The sequence below is a fragment of the Rhineura floridana genome, chromosome 10 (assembly GCF_030035675.1).
Source record: "Rhineura floridana isolate rRhiFlo1 chromosome 10, rRhiFlo1.hap2, whole genome shotgun sequence".
Taxonomy (NCBI): Eukaryota; Metazoa; Chordata; class Lepidosauria; order Squamata; family Rhineuridae; genus Rhineura; species Rhineura floridana.
Window position 1 is genome coordinate 59,137,228 of NC_084489.1, and position 16,220 is coordinate 59,153,447.

The window sequence follows — 16,220 nt, forward strand, 5'->3', positions numbered from 1 at the left end:
TATGTCCCTATCTGGGCAGGGATAACCTGGCTTCAGTTGTCCATGCTCTGGTAACCTCCAAATTAGATTACTGCAATGCACTCTACGTGGGGCTGCCTTTGAAGATGGTTCGGAAACTGCAGCTTGTGCAAAATGCAGTGGCCAGATTTGTAACAGGGACAAGACAGTCTGAACATATAAAACCGATTCTGGCCCGCTTGCATTGGCTGCCTGTATGTTTCTGTGCTTGATTCAAGGTGCTGGTTTTGACCTATAAAGCCTTACACGGCTTGGGACCACAATATCTGATGAAACGCCTCTCCCGATACAAACCCACCCGTACACTACGTTCAAGATCAAAGGCCCTCCTCTGGGTGCCTACTTCAAGGGAAGCTCGGAGGATGGCAACAAGGGAGAGGGCCTTCTCAGTGGTGGCCCCCAAATTATGGAATGATCTTCCTGATGAGGTGTGCCTGGCGCCAACACTGTTATCTTTTCGGCGCCAGGTCAAGACTTTCCTCTTCTTCCAGGCATTTTAGCATGTGTTTTATAAGATCTGTTTTAAATTGTATTTGTTTTAATGTTTTTAGTTACTGTAAACCACCCAGAGAGCTTTGGCTATGGGGCGGTATACAAGTATAATAAAATAAAAATAAATAAATAAATAAATAAATATGTTCAGGGTGAAAAGTTTATCAGAAGATTCCATATCAAAGATTGCTTGTGATCTCTCACATATGGGGGGAAAGATCGATCTGTTCACTAACTTGTGATCTCTATCAAATATCAGGCTATGGGCACACTAGTCGCCTACAGCAAAGCATTTCCATTGGCCATACGTGGAGGGGGAACAGGTTGATGTGCTGATCAGTTTTCAAAACCTCTTTGAAGCATTTTTAAAAAAAAGCACTCAAGCTGCTCCCACCACAGGTTTTACAGTAAAAAAAGAATGGAGTTTGACTAGCATTGTGTGCCCCCGTTTTCCAAAAAGAGAGATGGAGACGCACTGGAACTGGCAGAACAGTGAGTGTGTCTCTATGCTCTGTGCTTGCTTTTTCCTAATTTTGTCAGCATCCCATCATCTGCAATAAGCAGTGTACAGATATAATAAACAGATATAATTAAAACGGAGTGTAGTTCTCCTGGAATACCAAGAATTCACAGGACATTTTACTAATGATTTTTTTAAAAAGTCTCCCTTCTTACTGCATGGCTTGACATATCTCATTGCCTGTTCCCACTAGCTCTCAGGAAACATTAAGCAATCCCAGTAACACCAAAACAAGCTACACCACTGGTCACAAGATTCTACTACTGATGTATGCAAGGGATGGCTGCTTAGTCTCCTCCCCGTTCCCCCTGCTAATTTTGCTTGCAGCTGTTGCAAAGTGTTGTTGACTGCCTTCTAGCAGCCAAGACTGACAGCAGCATGGAAATGGCTCATGTACTCACCTCCCTTGCCCTCTTGTGTGTAGTCAGTATCAGAGCTTGGAAAAGTTACTTTTTTGAACTACAACTCCCATCAGCCCCAGCCAGCATGGTCGCTGGCTGGGGCTGATGGGAGTTGTAGTTCAAAAAAGTAACTTTTCCAAGCTCTGGTCAGTATAGGGTTGCCAGGTCCAGGGCCTGAGACTGAGCCTGTCTCTTTAGGAGAAGAGAAAGTCAGCCAAGTGCAGGTGTTCTTGCAACACTATAATGGGAAAAACGACAAGGTGGAATTCTCCCTTCCCCCTGCACAACTTTTAAAGATACAGAAGACCTCTTGGTTGCCAGGCTCAGCCTCCAAGAGGTCTTCTGTATCTTTAAAAGTTGTGCAGGGGGAAGGGAGAATTCCACCTTTTGGTTTTTCCCATTACAGTGTTGCAAGAACACCTGCACTTGGCTGACTTTCTCTTCTCCTAACGATACAGGATCAGTCTTAGGTCCTGAACCTGGCAACCCTAGTTCAAAAGGACTTACTTCCATTGAAGGAGACTTATGCTAGCAGGCTTGCATATATTGAATAGTAAAAGTTCCATCCCTTATTTTTACTTGCTTAAGTGCCTTTTACTAATTTGACATTTTAACCAAAGTAATTAACATGCAAATATTTCTTCTTCTGGACTCACTGACTCAGCTGCAGAGGAGATAGTTTGTCAGTTATAGAGTACTCCACCCATAAAACTGAAAACTGGTTTCTTAACATCCTGTTGCAAAATACATTTCTTGAAAACAGTGTTCTTTTGACTTAAATGGAACTTAAATAATTAAAGCTCCTGTCTTAAGCATGCTTACTAGGAAATAAGGAACTAACTACTATGTACGAAGCAGAGCTTGGAAAAGTTACTTTTTTGAACTACAACTCCCATCAGCCCAATCTAGTGGCCATGCTGGCTGGGGCTGATGGGAGTTGTAGTTCAAAAAAGTAACTTTTCCAAGCTCTGCTTCTTACATACTAATACACCTGCATGCCCCACCAGATGATATCATCATCTGTGCTTAGTTTCATACTCCTTGTCCAGAAGAGCCAAAGTTCTTCTCATTCAGTTTTGGCCGTCTCTGCAAGATATAATGCTTTACCCTAGACAGTACAGAAACCCATCCTCATCACCACTATTAAATTCCCAGAGTGGTTTAACAATCAATCCCTCTTTCCAGGCAACTCTAGAAATTGTAGCTCTGTGAAGGGAATAGGTGGTCTCCTAACAACTCTCAGCATGATTATTTATTTTATTTATTTTATTTTATTAGATTTATATACCGCCCTACTAGCATTAGCTCTCTGGGCGGTGAACAACAGAATTAACAAACTATTGTTCCCAGGATTCTTGGGGAGAAGCCATGACAGTTAAAATGGTATGATATAGCTTTAAATGTAAGGTGCAGATGGAGTCTGTGTGTGTTTGGGAGACAGACAGAGAGAGGGAGAAAGAGAATGAACAATAGAGGCATTTTGGAGCCAAATAGAAGGAAACAAATAATAAGACTGAAGGTGGGGCTGAAAGTGTTGGGTGCCTTTTTAAGTTCTATCCTGCCCTTCCTCCCAAAGACATCTAGGGTGGCAAACAACAAAGTAATAAAACAACAGAATTTAATTTTTTTTAAAATTAAACATTTAAAAGTAATTAAGAACATCTAACACATTTAAAAACAGCTTAAACATTGTAAAACAGTCATATGCCCTAAATTCTGATAATTTCAGGGTTACCACGAACAGTCTTTCAGCCATCAAATGACTGGGTGAATAGAATGTTTTTAAATTGCTCCTGAATACTAATAGTGAGTGAGAGAGTTACACCTCGGGGCAGGGGCATTCCACAGATGGGAAACTGCCACCGAGAAGGCCAAGTCACAAGTCAGCACCAACAGCAGCACCATCTTGTGTGGGGCAGTGCATTTGCGGTTTGTAAGAGTGCTATGCTTTCTGTGTCCACTCCACCCATGCTTAATATGTATATTTGTAAATAAACTAAAAAACCACAAAGGAAGCTAAACTCAAGTAACTGTCCGGCCCAGAGCGCGAGTCATGAAATGGAAGTGAGACTGAAATTAATTCCTGTTTTATTAGAGTAACTTCAAAGGCAAGGCGTTTCATAGACTTAGCTATGCTAACTCACTACAGTCCCTAACGAAGCTACCTAGGCGTACTCTGCAGCGTGTGAAGAAAGCTGACTCAGCAACCGGGTCAGGGGAGTGCTGCCTTAAGTAGGGAAGGTCTTCGCCCGCAATCTCTGACTCCTTCGAAATCCCACCTTCTTGCGACGTCTCGTGCTGGGCGAAGGGGTGCGAGCCTCTGCCGGCTCATCTGACAGTACAGCCTCGATAGATGCCTCAGGAGGTGGGGAAGCATTTGAAGTGCCAGGCGGGGAATCCTGGGGGGGTGGAGCTGGCGCGCCCACCCAGTCATTCCCCAACGGCTCTGTTGGGGCATCTGTAGGTGGAGCGAAGTCTGCTTCGGCAGGAGCACTGTCTCTGGGAACTGGCAGGCTGTCAACTACTCCCCCTCCCTCATTGTCCTCGAAAGTCTCATCTACCTCTGATTCTTCCCCCTGCTCTATCTGAGGAGGCTGGGGCTTGGCCAGCTCCCCTCCCTGATTCTCCTGGGAGAGCTGGGGCTCAACAGTAACAATTGCCTCTGGGCTTCTTGGTGTCCAGGGAAGTGCAAGCCTATAACAAATATATAGACAGTTATACTTAAATTGAAATTCCAAGAGTTATATTAAAACTCAACATTTTTGTTCTTTTAAAAAGAGCAGCAGCATTCCACTCCCCAACATTATTGGGGACTCAAAGAAAGTCCATGTGTGGAGATTGCATTTACTCTACTTTTCCTCTTCCCAGAGCCTGCTGCAGTAAGTATTGCGGGACCTCTGCTCCAGCCACTGTTTTCATCCTCCTGTGAATCAGCTCTGAATATTCCAAGGCTGAGGAGAGGGATAAGGCCCTCAGAGTTTACAAATGGAGACGGGAGGGTGTGTGGTTTCCAAAATGTCTATTAAGGGTCAGTGGCCCAGGGTGGCATTTAGTACTTTCTTGAGAATAGAGCCGATATTACAAGAAAGGTCTACCTGGTTGACATTTAGCCAGAGACTGTATCTGCATGCTGTTAAAGCACCTGTAAGGCACCAGGAAAAGGCAGGGAGTCTTAAAACAGGATTTGTACTCCTGCAGTCTCTCACAAACCAGGCAGTTTAGGCTCTGTAGGCCAAGGGCACAGTTCCAGCCTTAAACTGTGCCCAGAGCCTTAATACTGTCATCAGACTGCACAGTCAACTGGGACACACCAGGCCTTACGCAATCCAAGTCAGCTCCTCAGTCTGAGTAATTCATCTTACTGCGTAGCCGACTGACTTTCCTTTCCACACCCTCCTTATTTGCTTGTTCGAGAATTTGATCCCCAGCTTGTTTCTGACTATATCATCTGCCTCTGGCCCTCTAATCCTTATTTGTTTATGCCAGAATCAAACCCCCAGCTGCAGGCCATCTCAAAGCTTGGCCGGGGTCTGACAGAAATGATGCCCCACTCGCCGCGCAGCTGACGAGCGGGGCAAGGTTGCAGGTGGGGGTGAAGATGCTGCCTCCATCTTTTAAGGGGGCAGCGTCGCGCATTGCGCTTGTGATGTAAGCGCGATGCGCAGCGTGAGGGGCGGAGCCTGCAGGACTATTTAAGTCCAGCCACCCCTCCTACCTTCCTCTTTTGCTGCACGACACCCGCCCCGGCCTCCCTCTTTCATGGTGTGCCTATGGGGTCGCTTTGGGGCCGAGTAGGAATTTTTATCCTGCCCACCCTCGTTGGCGGGCAGGTTTTTTGCCTACTCCACGCTATGGGATTGGGAGGGAATCGGGTTAAGGGGTGTCGGGTTTAATAGGCAGATTCGGCTTATTTGGCTAACTGAATTATCCAATAGGTCATGCCCCACAGGGCAATGTAGTTAACACTGGTGCAGGAAGGTGCGGGAAGGGAAATAGGTAAGGACAGCTAGGTGGCCCCCTGAGGCACCTTTAGAGGTGATTGGCAGTTCTGGAGGCCTGTCTCTCAGGGCTTTACGGCTCGAGGGCAGGATATGGGCTGCTTCTGGGGCCAACTTATCCTTATCTACCCAGGGGTTATACGGTCCCGTGTGGGGATGATGTGGGAAGGTCCCCCTACTCACCTGCAAGGTGTGGCTGGGGTAAAGGGTAAGCAGATGGGCTTGCCCTTGCCCCAGTAGGGGCTGGTCGCCCGAGAGCTGTGGCAAGCTGCTTGCTTATAGACAGTTCCCGCACCTAGGTTTCCCTCTGCAGGTCACTTTAAATTGGGTTTTTTGTTTACTATAATTTAAATAAAGTGGCCCTTGTTCAACCCAAGCTGACGTCTCTGTGTTTTATTTCACCCCACAACTGCAAACATAATTTTGTCAACAAGCACCCCCTCTCTCCTTTATTCTCGTCATCGTTAGTGCTGATGGGAAATGAATCTAAATGCCCAAGGTTTTTTTCTGTAGACATAAGCCTTTTCCACAGAAGCTGAGAGGCTAGCAACATTTGGGGGTGTGGGGGTGTATGTATTGTAATACATATATATTCCAATCAGAGCTTGGAAAAGTTACTTTTTTGAACTACAGCTCCCATCAGCCCAGTCCAGTGGCCATGCTGGCTGGGGCTGATGGGAGTTGTAGTTTTAAAAAGTAACTTTTCCAAGCTCTGATTGGAATATATATGTATTACAATACATACACCCCCACACCCCCAAATGTTGCTAGCCTCTCAGCTTCTGTGGAAAAGGCTTATGTCTACAGAAAAAAACCTTGGGCATTTAGATTCATTTCCCATCAGCACTAACGATGACGAGAATAAAGGAGAGAGGGGGTGGCCAGCATGGCCACTGGACTGGGCTGATGGGAGCTGTAGTTCAAAAAAGTAACTTTTCCAAGCTCTGAAATGCATTTCATAATGTCAAACACAGACGTGAACATTTCGTTCCGCCTATTTATGGAGTTCCTGAAAAGCAGCTAACTCTGGTTTGTCATTTCCAGGAGAGCTGTGTGGAAGGTTTAATTGTGCCCAATGTCTGCCTTTTTGCTCCTAAGACTCTTGCTCTTCATTCAGCTGGCTTTTCAGGTATCAGGTAAGTTCTTCTTCACTTCCATTGCTATTGCAATAGTTGCAGTAGTGGATTACTATTTCAATCTTAGCAGATTGAGAGGATGTGGAGTCTGCAGAGGGAACAGGGAAATGCCAACTATTGCCTTCCTCCCTGTTCTGCTGAAGGAAGGCTCTGTTGGGCCAAAGAGTCTTTCTTTGGAGTGAAGGACACCATTGGGGGCAACTTTCTGTGTTACAGCAAATCAAAATTGCATCTGTTCCTCATCAGAGGAAACCACCACATTGTTAGTTGTACTAGAATAAAAGAGGGTATGTCTCAGATTATTTATGGAAATGGCTGGAGTTTTAATCACGTAGATTATAGGTTGTTAGCCTTATGGCTATGTTTTTTCTGTATCTATTCGATAAAAAATTATCTAATATCTAATGCCTAATAGTCCAAGCATTCTCTTGACTGTTGGGTCTGGGATACTGTATTTGTCATTTTATGTGTGTTGAATTAAGGACAGTATAAAAATGGTGTTAAATGAATAAAAAAAGGAATCAGTTGATATTGAGGTCCAGAGTAGATGTCTTTTCTTTTCTTTTTACTAAAAACACAATTTGGATCAGGTCCATTGCACTGGGTGGAGGGGGGCACAACCTTTCCCCCTTACACATTTGTCTTGATTCACACACTCCATTGAAACTGGTGTCAGCTATGGGACAAGGGGAAATAGATGGCACTGTACAAGTACCTGCATGTTTTCCCCTGTAGAGCTCAAACCAGCTTTGGGGGGGGGAGGGAATTAGCATCAGGGAACTGCTGTGAAAGGAAAGGATTAATCAACTCCTTTCTGCAGTTCTAAGACAAATTGGCCTCTCCACTGCTTTTAGCAAAATAAAAAGACATTGGGAAGATCCAGTCGCAGACGTCTCACACAGGAATATAGCAAGACAATTTTCATTGGGTGGGCAAAGAAAAAAATTGGGGGAGGAGCAGAAGGGTTGGGGCATCGGTCACTATAAAAGAGGATTCTGGGGGAAAATGTTTTCATAGGTAATGACAATAATAAAACCCAATTTATTCATTTTAATTAGGAACTATTACTTGTGAAGTTTACAAAAGAGCAAATTAATTTTAAATATTTTTTAAAATTTAAAATACAATATTTTCCACATTCAAAATAGTTGTGTAAACTAAATAACAGTTACTAGGAAGTATATTCACTAATAGGCAAAAAATATTTGTGGTTTAAGAACGTACCTATAGCCAACAGATATTTCTATCAAACTTTAAAAAACAGGGAAATTGGGCAGCTATACTGAATGCACCAGGGGAGCAGGAGACCTGACCTCATCTCAGAGATATTGTACTGCCCTACAAATCTGTCAAAATGCAAACACAATTTGGGTTGGTCTTTCACAGTCCAATCCACTTCCTGTGTAACTTGGAAGAATTTGGTCACATGTGTTAATAGGTCCCACTTATATGTGCTGATAGGCCCCACTTATATCAGCAATCGTGCCACAGCATTCTGTACTAACTGCAGCCCCCAGGTCAGGTTGTGCTGCATGAGGATTTCTGTGACCTTGGATGACTGGCTGCCAGAATTTTTTTAGTTTTGGTTTTTGATTAGGAATCCTGACTGGTTGTGGGATGCTGAGTTTTCTGTCTTACTCATAGAAATTTGCTTGTGGTTGTATTGCATTTAGGAAATCATCACTGTTTTTTGTTTATCTTTTTCTACATTCATACAAGTAAGGAATCGACTTGAAGGCAGACAATTCAATTTGACTACATTTTTGGCTCTATAACTCCTTGTCAATCACAACCCTGATTTCTTATTGGCTAAAAACCGGAAAGGGCAGGGATTAGAGCAGCCAGTAGTAATAGAACTTGTGGGGGGGGGCTGACACTTTGGTTTATATCTTTTGAACCAGACCACCTAAAAACTTAACTTTTTTTAATGAAAGCTAAGAGTCCAGAGATTAAGTTGAGTTACCTATAGAGGACCCCAAAAAAACGGAGTCTCCAGGCGAAAACTGGACAGCTGGCAACCCTGTCCCCCATCCATCAAGATTTGTGTTCATTCACCCTTTTAACTCTTATATTTGTTGTGTTTGCATTTCCTTGGTAACTTTGCTCTGCCCCTCTTTTTGGATGTCTAAGCTGTATTTCTAAAAGCTCAACTGAAGTCTGAATTACTGCAATGCTAGAAAGCTTGGGACTGAAGGAAATTTTCATTTCGGGGGGGCAGAATTATCATTGGGGAGAAATGTTAAGAAAACTTAACTCCAACGTAATGTATGCTGTTTCACGCAACAACGCACACACGTCAACAAGGTTGCCACTCCCACTCACTGCATTAGGCAAAGCTATGCAAATTCATAGAATGGGGCTCACTGTGAGGAGATTTTCAGTCCTGCTTCAGCTGCTGTACACTGGGTCTGACTTCACTCAATTTTTTTTTAACCTCAGCTGGACTTTAGAGTGGCTGGAAGAGAAAGGGAGCCTCCTGGAAGCTGCTTCCTCAGGAGCCTTGACCACCTGTGATGGTGGTGGTACAACCTCCTACAGCGTTGCTATTTTCAACTGTGGGTGGGAATTTCAAGTGTACCTGACAGTAGAGGCTTCCTCCCAACCTGGCTCAGTGTCCAGGGATCAATCTGTCAACAGCAATAAATCTAAGAGACCTCAGTAGCGTAGAGGGGCTCTGTGAAGTCCCCCTTCTTATAGATGGGATTTCTCTCCATCCTGAATTCTGGATTCATTGATAACAGATAATTTCTAAGGATATGGGGTAGGGTTCAAAAGGTTGCCTTCAACGAGGGAGCATTCCCATTTGGGGTCACCACTATGCAGCAAAGCCCACATTCCTTTATATTTGACTACAAGAACTGTTGGTTACCATACTGACAATATCTTAACAAGGCAAAACAGCTTACCCTGTCTTGTGGCAAGATTTGCCTCTGCTGAATTCTGTGTATTTTAATTAAAGAATTGAGATGATGACATCATGATGGCAGATCAGAATTATTTGCAAAAATCCATCCAGTCATGTTATCTTCAATATGTTTGTTCTCTTTGCAGATGGCATTAAGCCTATTAAATGTCTAGATGGCTGGACTGCATATGCAGGCTACTGTTACCGCCTTAACAGAGACTCCAAGACATGGAAGGGTGCGTTATTGTCCTGTCGAAGGGAAGATGGAGATTTAATAAGCATACACAACCTTGAAGAATACAGCTTTGTCATTTCTCAGCTAGGCTACAGTAAGTACATCCAGAATGCTTTGTTCTCCTAGTATCTGGAATATGTGCAAGTGTGTAAGAGACAAAGAGAGAGGTTTTTGGTTTGGGTTGGTTTGTTGCTACATGCAAGAGTGGAATGTTATTGAGGCCCTTGTCTTGATGAAAAACATAACGGATGGATATTCTGTTGAGGTGATTATGAGACTCAAACACATCAAATGTGAGAGATGACACTAGCTATTACAGCCTTCCCCAGCCCGGTGCCCTCCAAATGTTTGGAACTCCAACTCCCATCAGCCTCAGCCAGCATAACCATTAGTGAGGTATGATGGGAGTTGTAGTCCAAAACATATGGAGGGCACCAGGTTGGGGAAGGCTGGGCAATTAGATGCTGCCAAGTTGTAGTGTTGCATTCTAGGACTGACATTCCTCAATAAACTATGTATCTAGCTTTACATGGGCATGTATAATTGGGCGGCAGTTATGAATACTATACTATTGCCACATCTATACATCATAGAGCTTTGTGCCGAAGGATCCTAGGCTCTTTGTAACTAACATCTGGGAGCAAATAAACAAGATGCATTTATGTTCTTAGAACCAACAGATCTTCTATGGATAGGACTGAATGACCAGAAGACGCCAATGTATTATGAATGGAGCGATGGTACTACAGTGAGATTCACCACATGGCAGCAAGGAAAACCTGCACACATAAAAGATGTGCAAAATGACTGTGTCATCATGAATGGGGAGGTAAAAATATGGAACCCCTAGTAAAGATGCATGTCCCTTGAATTCAGTTTTGTGTGAAAGACTGAACAAATATTTTGAGAGCCAATTTGGCACTCCTGCACAGCTCTTATTTTGCCACTATCCTGTGCTGCGTCCGGATTGTCCAGTAAGTAGTAGCAATGCTGGTGTTAGGAGAACAGCTCCACAACACAGCCCCATCATGCCAGCTCCTTCTGTTGAGATCTATGTGTATGTTACAATTCTGTGAGATCACAACAATAGTGTACAATGTGGGATTAGATGCAGAATTCATCTTCTTGAAAATCTCACCTTTTTAAAAAGCAAGTTTTTAGCAGATAAGATACTGCTGGTGCTTGGACAGGAATTATCTGTAGAAATTTCAGAAACAGCCAAACAGGGGCTTAATAAGGCTCCCAATTTTTGGTGGTGACACTTCAGTTACTTGCATAGCTAATGTTCTATTAAAACCAAAATAAACACAGCAATTGATAATAACACATTTCGCAAACTAAAATAATATACTTAATCTATAAAGACTGCAGAATCCAGCTGTTTTTGTAACAGAATTCGATTGGATTGACAAATAATGTTCTTATTTTTAGGAGAAAATAATTCAGTCCTGAACTTTTGTATTTTAACATTTTACATGAGCGTGAATTCAACCTCCCCAACTTTAAATTCTCAAGTTGGAATAAAAATATATTTTCAAATGCTACCATTTCTTACAGACTGAACCCCCTGTTTGTCATTAACAGGTATGAAATTATCTCCTCCCTCATTCTTTTTTTTCTTAGTATAGTATTTTATTGGTTTAGGGGCTGTAGATTTCAGGGAAGTACAAATATAATTGGAATGTTGTACCTTTGTACAGCTCATGCAAGAATAGAAAGCTCTGCATCGACACAAAATACATTAAGCTTTACGAAAATGAGAAAATATAAGGATAGTGGATCCTTTTCACTGAGGTTTATATTTCTTCCCTTCTCCAGAGTGGATATTGGTCAGATTATTTCTGTGAAGAGGAACTTGGTTACATCTGTAAAAGACAACCTTTGGCATCTCTACCTGAAGAGCCTGAAACTGCTGATCCAAATTGCCAGAAAGTAAGTCTAAAGTAAAATGTGTTGTGGTTCAGAAAGTGATTGGCCTCCCAAAGTTAATTCTTGTGTATATATGAAGATGTCAACCATTTCTAAAAGGACTGGAATTTCTCTTCCAGAGATTCAGAGGCATCTCTCACCTTGAGGTGAGCCGTACAATCTCTCTCTCTCATCCTCCAATTGCTTGCCCTTCCTATGGCCACTCCTCCTTCCCTGACCCGGCTCAGCAAGTACAACACCATTCCTGACCTGCCAGTTTCAGCCTTCCTCACTGCTTCACACACACACACACACACACACACACACACACACACACACACACACACACACACACACACACTGCTAGCCATGGAAGGCTCTCTTGATGATGGGGCTGTTGCCCTAGATGGATGGTAAGGTTACTTTTGGTACAGTGTTTCTTCTGTTACTTGCGAGACAGCAACATCCCAGAGAAACTGTATTAATTACCTTTATATAGTCTCTATTAAGTAGAAAAAAAGAGAAGTGAAGAGGCAGCAGGGGATGCTCAGTGCAATTTCCCCCCTAAAATGGAGGTTTTAACAGGTCTTGTAATTTGGCATTCAACCTATTGATTGAGAGGTTCAGTCACTCTGTCCCTGCTGTCTATGCCATTTTGGATCAGAAGTTGAAATTACTTCCCAGTGAATGTAAGGTCAACAGTTTTTTTTAAGCCAAAGTAATGAAATAATTTATTCAAATATATGAATCTAGTTCAGTTTGTTTATAGGCTTCAATCATAAAATAATTAATTCTGTTACTTATTTTTGTTTATTTAAAATAGCCATTTATTAGTTGTCATTCTAGTACTCAAGGCAGCTAACAGTGAGAAATAAAACAAAATAAAGCAAACTCCAGAGTCCAGAAAAACAGCAACACTACTAAAAAAAGTTTACAATCTAGCCAGGTGAAGCAAAGGCCAAAGAGAAGTGTTTTGCACCCCCTCTGGAAGGCAGTTATGGGTCTCATGAAGAAATTTGCTCATCCTTGGGGCAATTGATGTCAAGGTCCTGCTCTCACCGTGGCAGTTCCTAATTCAAGTAGATTTGGAAGTCAGAGCAGAACCTGAGAAGTTCAAAGCTGTGGGGGATGGTACAAAAACAGAGGGAGAGACTCTGAGGTATGGAGAGTTGGATTTCAAATAAACAAGGACCATACGCAATATGGCCACCTGTGTCTGTCTATCCATCCAGAGAAAGTGGGCTCTCATGCTCATGCTCATGAAGGTGTGTGCTCACAGAGGCAATACGACTCCTTTCTTTGATTCAGATAATGCTCTGCACACATTTTGGGATTTTCTATTGAATACATGGAGCATTTCCTAAAAAGTATTGGACATGTGGAGCTTGTGGGTGGCATTCAATTAGGTCCTACTCAGAGTAGACTCATTGGAATTAATGAACCTAAGTTAGCCATGTTCATTAACGTTAGTGGGTGTACTCTGAGTAGGACTACCCTGTGTGTGTATTACGGGCACTTTATCATTTTACTCAGTTCTTGTATTTAAATATAAAGATTGCATATTCCTTAGATATCAGGCTTATTCCATTTTCAGTTCTTTATTTTATACAACTGCAATTTACAAACAGGCAAAATGGTAACATCATCTGGAGTTGCAGGTCAGTGGCAGAGAATATGCTGATTTAATCTCTGGCATTTCCAGTGAAAGGGGGATTTCAGGCAGCAACCCTGGAGAGCTTCCATGCAAGACAGCATATGTTCTGCTCCAGAAACAGTTTAGAGAAATCAGACTTTTCTGTATTTCTACCAAATGTCTGGAACTTTCCCCAGAATCTATTTTAGACTCTGGTTTTGATTGTCTGGCCTCAAAAAGTAATTGTCAAATGTCCAAGGTGTTAATTACTATTCAGGTGAAAGCCTCTTGCATTGTTTGAGATTTTGACATCATTGGCCCAGGCAACATATTGGAGATCTTTGTGCAAGTTCTGTGATGCCTCATGGCATATGGGGATTCCTGTTTTAGTACACTTTCAGCAACATTGTTAATATAAACTCAGTGTCTCTAATGTAATATTGTAGTAAGATGTGGTTGTTTGTTCTCTTCTATTGACAGGGCTGGAAAAGGTATGGTTTCTACTGTTATTTAATTGGGCAGACATCTGTAACATTTTCAGAAGCAACGACATTCTGTGAAACAAAGAAGGGATCTCTGACTTCTGTGGAGAACAGGTATCAAAAATATCTTTAGATCAAAAATAAATAAATTAAATACAAGCACTTTTAATAGTAATAAGCTGCAAAAGAGATATATTTCTGTATATTTTAGAAATGGCATAAAATTGCCTACCACAAAATAACTGATCTTCCTGTTTGGAAGATATCTCTCATCTTACTCTTCTCATTGCTGGGCATGAGAGTGAAAATATTTATTTCTTGTGACCATCTGTTCAATTCATTCCAGCTTTTATTGTGCACAGTATGTACATAAACATACACAATAAGGCAGGAGAAGAGAATTTTTATATTGCATGTAGGTGGCTGAAATGTGCAACGGCTATATTTTTAGCTGCTTAATTCCTTGAGCACATGTTGCATATTAAGCCTTGGCCTGTAGACTGTGTCTAAGCTACTTTCTTGAATGATCTGTATTTCTTGTGAATTTCCTATTTAATTTGCAATCTGTGGCTTGGCTCATTTCCTTGAGACTTCTGCACACAAGATGTGTTTTACAACTTCAGTACCCGCATGGTTTTTATAATATTCATATGACAAAAGGATTAGACTGTAAGAGTTTACATGAAAACAAATCTATATTTTTGTGAAAGGTAGTGGTACTATACTGTAGATTACAGTAGTTTCTTAAGTCTGTTATTGTTTTGTTAACAATGGCAGGTTTTACACATCTATGCAATTGTACAAAAAAATAAGAAAACTACATGTAAAATCTTGATAGCTACATAACTTGCCATTTCTTTATATGGAACGCATTTTGGGTTGTTAAAAATTTATAACCGTTATAAAGAAAGATTGTAAACAAAGTGTGCTTTATAAAAAAAATGTTTATATAAATCCCTATTAAAAAACAAAACAAAAAAGAGGCAGTGCATTTGTTTAGCATCACTTCAGCTCTGTAATTGTACCAGACATATATTCATGTTCTGTGTTCTTTTCCTTACCAGAGAATTTCTGCAACACCAAAACTATCAATGTACATTTCTCATTGTTTTGTGTCTGACTAGCACTGACTTAAAAAATAACACTGTCCTAAACTTCCAGTTGAGGTAGCTTTTCCACCTCCTTCCAAGTAGAAATTAAGTCTTTTGGAATTTATCCAGTTAGTTTGATTGTATGTAAGTCACTTTGGGTTCACTTTTGTGAAGAAAAGTGACTAACAAATTAAATAAATAAAATAAAATAAATAAAATAAATTGCATGGCTCTTGAGTTCCTTATTGTGGATTTACATTGTCCTTGGGAATAAAAACTCTCAGGTTCAGTGTTTTTTCCATTTCAAATGAGTGAATGCTTTTTAGAATATGTTCTAAAGTTCTTAATAATATGCTGTATATATGTGTGTTATAGATATGGCCTGAAGTGTAGTCTGGGCCAAGATTCACCTCCTTCAGTTACCTGCCGTGGATGTGCTTGTAGTTATTGTTTTGCTCTTGTGACAGAGCTGTAGTCTGTCTGAGTAGTATTGAGATGCAATGTGTAGATGTATCGCTTAGTGGCAGTGGACCTACAAAGCACAGGCACTTCCTTTTTTCCACTGTGATCTGACCCCTGTCCTGCCAGGATCTGTACTTTGAATGGATGAGAGCTAGTTTAAGACTAGAATATTAATAATAAAAAACCACCAAGTTTTAATGCATTTATTACTTATTCTTCTCTGCAGATATGAACAGGCCTACCTAACTAGTCTAGTTGGACTTCGTTCTGAAAAGTATTTCTGGATCGGCCTTTCAGATGTAAAGCAGCCAGGGACATTCAACTGGACGAATGGAGACAGTGTTCTGTTCACACACTGGAATTCAAGAATGCCTGGTAGGTCCTTCCTGAAGTCTATCAGGAATGATATTTCACAAAGCGTATGATGATGATGATGGCTTTTTTGTGACAGTACTCTCACCAGTGCAGAATACTGTCCACATCACTTTTATCAAAGTATGAGTACTGGCACCTCATTTTTTTTAACCAAAAACCCCTGATGATGATGATTTTGTACACATATGAAGACAAACTCAAGTGAACTGTCTCTTGTCTTATATCTCCCAAAGGGCACAATCCTGGCTGTGTTGCCATGAGAACTGGGGCAGCAGCTGGATTGTGGGATGTTGTGAGTTGTGAGGAGAAGGCACCTTTCATCTGCAAACAATGGGCAGAAGGTGTGACAACGACTCCTGCCCCAAAAACAACTCCCCCACCCCCATGCCCAGAAGGATGGCATCCAAGCAGTACTAGAACTGTATGCTTTAAAGTAAGTATACAGCTTCTTGAACCCAAGGTCTTGCTTCTTTCAATAGCAAAGCAAAGGTAGACATGACTTTTGTTGATCAGTGAGCCGTTTGAGATGTTTGTGTGTGGTTTAGATTTAATTGCTTGCTATAA

General features: G+C 41.6%; 1 protein-coding gene across 1 annotated transcript in view; it reads left to right on the plus strand.

Annotated features, from left to right (window-relative positions):
* Nucleotides 1-6,377: 6,377 nt before the first annotated feature.
* The window catches only part of LOC133364986 (macrophage mannose receptor 1-like), a 61,369-nt gene continuing 51,526 nt past the window's right edge, over nt 6,378-16,220 (plus strand). Inside the window, exons 1-7 of the mRNA XM_061586140.1 lie at nt 6,378-6,565; nt 9,617-9,799; nt 10,377-10,534; nt 11,524-11,637; nt 13,727-13,842; nt 15,508-15,656; nt 15,890-16,089. Coding sequence (XP_061442124.1) covers nt 6,505-6,565; nt 9,617-9,799; nt 10,377-10,534; nt 11,524-11,637; nt 13,727-13,842; nt 15,508-15,656; nt 15,890-16,089 — 981 coding nt within the window. The 5' untranslated portion in view covers nt 6,378-6,504. The remainder of the gene's footprint in view (nt 6,566-9,616; nt 9,800-10,376; nt 10,535-11,523; nt 11,638-13,726; nt 13,843-15,507; nt 15,657-15,889; nt 16,090-16,220) is intronic.